General features: G+C 41.9%; 1 protein-coding gene across 3 annotated transcripts in view; it reads left to right on the plus strand.

The window, feature by feature from the left end:
* phactr3b (phosphatase and actin regulator 3b) overlaps positions 1 to 4068 on the plus strand; it is an 88801-nt gene extending 84733 nt beyond the window's left edge. For 2 of the 3 annotated variants that reach the window (XM_067431628.1, XM_067431629.1), the window contains exons 10-13: positions 1254 to 1315; positions 2022 to 2162; positions 2887 to 2963; positions 3422 to 4068. In XM_067431628.1, the coding sequence (XP_067287729.1) occupies positions 1254 to 1315; positions 2022 to 2162; positions 2887 to 2963; positions 3422 to 3437 (296 nt within the window). In that variant the 3' untranslated portion in view covers positions 3438 to 4068. The remainder of the gene's footprint in view (positions 1 to 1253; positions 1316 to 2021; positions 2163 to 2886; positions 2964 to 3421) is intronic. The other variant, XM_067431627.1, reaches the window with a different exon arrangement.
* The last annotated feature ends 1932 nt before the right edge of the window (positions 4069 to 6000 follow it).

A 6000-nucleotide genomic window follows, 5' to 3' on the forward strand; every position in this document is an offset into this window, starting at 1 on the left:
CAAAATGCACGAACACACAATGCAGGATGCCTTTTTATCATAACTATAAATGGAGCAAAATAATGCTTGCAACACACAAGGAAGAACACACAGTACACAAGAGAATGGGTTGTTAGCCGCCAACAGCTAACCTGCTCCAGACACACCAAACTGTCCTGCTACTAGAGCTAGCAAAACAACAACAGCGCTGGAAAGCTTTTCCTCTTTGTGTAATGTCTCTCAGCCATCTCTCTGTCTACAGTCTTTCTTTAAATTCCCCTTTCGCTCACACTCTTTGCTCACTCTCATCATAACTGGACACGCCCCCTACTGCTGATTGGCTCACTCTCTCCTCCCTATTATTAGTGGGCACGCCCCATACTGCTGATTGGCTCAGTCTCTCCCCTTCATCATTAGTGGACACGCCCCATACTGCTGATTGGCTCACTCTCTCCTCCCCATCATTAGTGGACACGCCCCCTACTGCTGATTGGCTCACTCTCTCCTCCCTATTATTAGTGGGCACGCCCCATACTGCTGATTGGCTCACTCTCTCCCCCCCATCATTAGTGGACACGCCCCATACTGCTGATTGGCTCACTCTCTCCTCCCCATCATTAGTGGACACGCCCCCTACTGCTGATTGGCTCACTCTCTCCCCTTCATCATTAGTGGACACGCCCCCTACTGCTGATTGGCTCACTCTCTCCTCCCTATTATTAGTGGGCACGCCCCATACTGCTGATTGGCTCACTCTCTCCCCTTCATCATTAGTGGACACGCCCCATACTGCTGATTGGCTCTCTCTCTCCCCCCCATCATTAGTGGACACGCCCCATACTGCTGATTGGCTCACTCTCTCCCCCCATCATTAGTGGACACGCCCCATACTGCTGATTGGCTCACTCTCTCCCCCCATCATTAGTGGACACGCCCCATACTGCTGACTGGCTCACTCTCTCCTCCCCCCTCATGAGACACGCCCCCTACTGCTGATTGGCTACAAGTTTGTTGTGGCGAAAGTAGTTCGATCTACTTTCAACAGTGTTCCACAGAAATCCCCTTTACTTACTAATCACCTTCATCTTACTGCACCTTTAAGAGAAACGAATACCTTAAAGTTACTGATACTTTAGCAGTAGTACAGGAGGGAGGTCAGGTGAATCGTGCTCTTCATGTGGTGTACTGGATTTAGTTCATCTGTCTGTACCTCTGTGGACAGTGTGTGTGTGTGTGCTTCTTCTCATGTGTGATTTTTTTTGGATGATTTGCAGAGAGGAATGACCAGACAGAGCAAGAGGAGAGAAGGGAAATCAAGCAAAGGCTGAACAGAAAGGTGTGTGGATCTCATCTTGAACCCTGACAGAGACACACATACACACATATTGGCCTTGTCCCAAATGGCACACTTCACGTGCACTTGCGATCTTGTGGACTTACAATGGCCGCCTCGTGAACGCGTCCGTTTTGACCACAAGACCGTAGGGTGTCCCGTTTGTCATTTAAGGTTTCAGAAGGGTGTTCAGGGGACGATTCCAAGGGCTTAGGGTTCCATATGGGACAGGGACATTGTCAGATATAGTACGCACTCGTAGTCTGCAATTTAAGTAAATACACTATAACTGCTGTAATACCAGTCATTCACTGTACAGCAGTGGCACAGGAGCCTGTAAACTCTCTATGTCCCCCTTTAAAAAGAATATTTTTACGAATATTATTGATAATAATTGGACAAGATTGCAATTCTTAAGAGAACAATCACAAATACCTCCACTGCAAATATTACTGAAGTTAATGGGAAAGCACTGATTAATGTTTATTAAAGTATTAACCCCCAAAAAGTGACACACAGCCCTTTATGTGGTAAAATCATTGAAACAGCCTTGAGAGGCTTTGCAGAAACAGAAGATTGATAAATTATCATTATGATAAATAATGGTATTTATTAATGATAACAAGGCTGACCTGCATCTTTAATTGAGTTAATCCCGATCTTAATGCAGCTTTTTGATTAAATCGCCCTCCTTCTCTCGTTTTTCCAGCTCAACCAGCGGCCCACTGTTGACGAGCTGCGGGACAGAAAGATTCTGATCCGTTTCAGTGATTATGTGGAAGTGGCCAAAGCTCAGGATTACGACAGGAGAGCAGACAAGCCCTGGACGAGACTGTCGGCTGCAGATAAGGTGTGTGTGTGTGTGTGTGTGTGTGTTATGGACTCTCACGCGCCCCCTACAGGACACCACACACAAGACCACTCATTTTAGTCATTCATTTTAATGTAATATAAAAAATGATCAAATTATAAAAAACTACTTCTACCTTTTCAACTTAAAAAACTTAAGTTGCTGCCCTAAATTTGTAAGGATAATCAACTTGGTTAAGTAATTTCACCTTAAATTATATTAAACTGACTTAAAAAATTGAGCTGAATCTAACAATAATGTAAAAACATAAGTTGCCATGACTTACCGATCATATTTTTTACAGTGTATTTTTTATGGATGTACAATATCTTGATATGTTATATATATAACATCAATAAAACAATATACATAAATAAGTTTATTTGATTTTTTTTTTTAAATCATGGGGAAAATCTATGGATTTCTACAGACAATATTTATATGGTGTGCTGCATTGACAGTATGATCAAATTAGCCAAAATAAGTTATGTAAGAAATTAATACTTTTATTCAGCAAGGATGCATTTAATTGGTCAAAAAAGACAGTAAAGACATTTATGATGTCAAATAAATATTTTTTTCACAAAATATGAAGCAGCACAACTGTTTTCAACATTGATAATAATGCGTCAGGCAGAAGCCTGGCGATCTTCTTTCTGCGTTCGTGTGTCTGACTCCTGTGGCTGTTCTTCCGGAGCTCATAGTTGTTTTTTATGCCTTGCAGGCGGCGATACGCAAGGAGCTGAACGAGTTCAAGAGCAACGAAATGGAGGTTCATGCATCAAGCAAGCACCTGACAAGGTCAGTGTGTTTCCATTTCTTATTTGTGTGTTTGTGCGTGGCCTTGTTCCATGTTTGCATAACCATTTACCACAAAAAAGTCATCACATCTATGATAGATTACTTGTCGCCACTTACTTGCGTAGTCTCTTGCGTAACCGATACAGGTGCGGGACCAGTACAGCAAATCAATATGGGAGGTGGTTCTAAATATAGGCGTATCTCTACGGATCTGAAAGTGCAGAATCAGCACACTAGCGCTCGCCGACATGTGTAACAAATGCTTGCTCACATTCAGCTTACGTCTGTTTTACTTTAGACCTCATTTCTGTGGGCACAAATAGCTGAACAAGGTCCTGCCGAGCACAGTCCTGTCTAGAACGCACACACTGCTGTTCTATTAATACACATTTGATGGATGATAGTTGGGTTTTTTGGTCGACCAGCACTTACAGGTGTCTTCTCTTTTTGCACTGCAGGTTCCACCGACCATAGCAAGGTTTCTTCTGTGAAGAATATGCTAACGGTATCTCTGTGAAGTCAAAGACCTCAGGAGGCTGTCCATGGGCGCTCCATGGAGGGCCTGATATTTGGGCGCTAGTGAACCTTGGAGACCGTGTCTCTGGAGCTTCAGCCTGAAGAAGGCAAAACCCTCCAAACTCCACTCAGCCGAGCTACAAGTCTGTAGATGATCGAACCTTTATTCTCTTCAGGGGACTCTCGTGGGATGCTGGAAGACTGTTTGAATAAAAAGACATTTACCTTTTTCTCTTCTTCTTTTTTTTTTGTAATGGACTGTTTTAAACGGTCACTTTTTGATGCCAATGGGGGGCGGGATGAGGGATTGGGGATCAAGCATGTGACTCTTTCGAACCTTTTTCCCACACCAGTGTTGGTGCTGTAGTGACACCCCAAACGTTTCTGGGCTCCTACTAAAACTTGAGTTTCATATCAGCTGTATAGATGTTAGTACGAGGAATGGAAATCATGTTTTACCTTTGCAAGGACTATTTATTGTCTGTACAGTACAAGCTTTGGATTTTTAACAAACAACTATGTCTGTCTTCTTTTATGAATGGATGGACATTAGGGTGGATGGTGGATGGGCGGTTAATGAACAGATTTCATTAATTGGATGGATGGATGGATAAACTGACAGACATTAGGGTGGAGGGTGGATGATGGATGGATGGACATTAGGGCGGGTGGATGGATGGATAAACAGATGGGCATTAAGATGGATGGATGGATGGATAAATGGATGGATGGATGGATGGATGGACGGATGGACATTAGCATTAGGGTGGGTGGATGGATGGATAAACATGGGAATTAAGATGGATGGATGGATGGATGAATGGATGGATGGATGGATGGATGGATGGACATTAGCATTAGGGTGGGTGGATGGATGGATGGATGGATGGATGGACGGATGGACATTAGCATTAGGGTGGGTGGATGGATGGATAAACAGATGGGAATTAAGATGGATGGATGGATGGATGGATGGATGGATGGATGGATGGATGGATGGATGGATAGACATTAGCATTAGGGTGGGTGGATGGATGGATGGATGGATGGATGGATGGATGGATGGATGGATGGATGGATGGATGGATGGATAAACAGATTGACATTAAGATGGATGGATGGACAGATAGACATTATGGTGTATGGATAAATGGATGTATGGATGTTAGTGGAACATAATAACATTAGGTCGGATGGATGAATACACATACAGACATTTGGATGGATGGATGGATGGATGGATGGATATTAGGGTGAATGGATGGATGATGGATGGATGAACAGATGGACTTTAGGATGGGTGGATGTATGGATGGACATTAGAGTGGATGGTGGATGGGTGATTAATGAACAGATAGACATTATGGTGGATGGATGGATGGATGGATGGATGGATAAACAGATAGACATTATGGTGGATGGATGGATGGATGGGTGAACAGATAGACATTATGGTGGATGGATGGATGGATGGATGGATGGATGGATGGACATTAGCATTAGGGTGGGTGGATGGATGGATGGATAAACAGATTGACATTAAGATGGATGGATAAACAGATGGTGGATGGATGGATAAATGGATGTATGGATGATAGAAGAACATAATAACATTAGGTCGGATGGATGAATAAACAGACAGACATTTGGATGGATGGATGGACATTAGGGTGAATGGATAGATGAACAGATGGACATTAGAGTGGATGGATGAACAGATGGACATTAGGGTGGATGGATGGAGGGATGATGAATGGATGAACATGGACATTAGGATAAGTGGATTTATGGATGGATGAACAGATGGACATTAGGATGGGTAGATGTATGGATAGATGGATGGATGGATGGATGGATGGATGGATGTATAGATGGATGGATGTATAGATGGATGGATGGGTGGGTGGATGGACATTAGGGTGAATGGATGATAAAAAAGATGAATTTCTCCTACTTGCGTACACACACTGATGAATATTTCCTTCAGCTTACAATAATAATTACATTAATTAACATAAACTAACATTGAAAATACTTCTACAACATTTATTAATATTAATTAGGCTTAATTAAAAAAATCTATAAATTAAATTATTAAATTAAAAGTTGTATCTGACTAATATTATTGTTTTCATTTGCTAACATCAATACTAAATCAGTTAACATGATCTAACAGTGAACAATACTTCTTATGCATTTATTAATATTAATCTTAGTGTTAAGAACACATTTTTTAAAAAAAACCTAAGTTTTATCTGTGAACATTAGTTCATGCACTGTGCACTAACATTAACATGCACCTTTTTTATTAACTAACATTAACAAAGTTGAATAAATGTATTGCTGATTGTTAGCTCGTGTGATGTGACCTTATTGTAAAGTGTTACCAAACGTCACTGAAGACCCCGATCTCACGTCCTCGTTTGTCAAACTGATGTCTTGAGTTCAGGAGAAGGCATCGATTCCTTTTAACAGCAGCAAACTGATCCACATGAAAAAGTCTTACATAAGCTGCCAGGAA

Source organism: Pseudorasbora parva, chromosome 22 (genome assembly GCF_024679245.1).
Source record: "Pseudorasbora parva isolate DD20220531a chromosome 22, ASM2467924v1, whole genome shotgun sequence".
Lineage (NCBI taxonomy): Eukaryota > Metazoa > Chordata > Actinopteri > Cypriniformes > Gobionidae > Pseudorasbora > Pseudorasbora parva.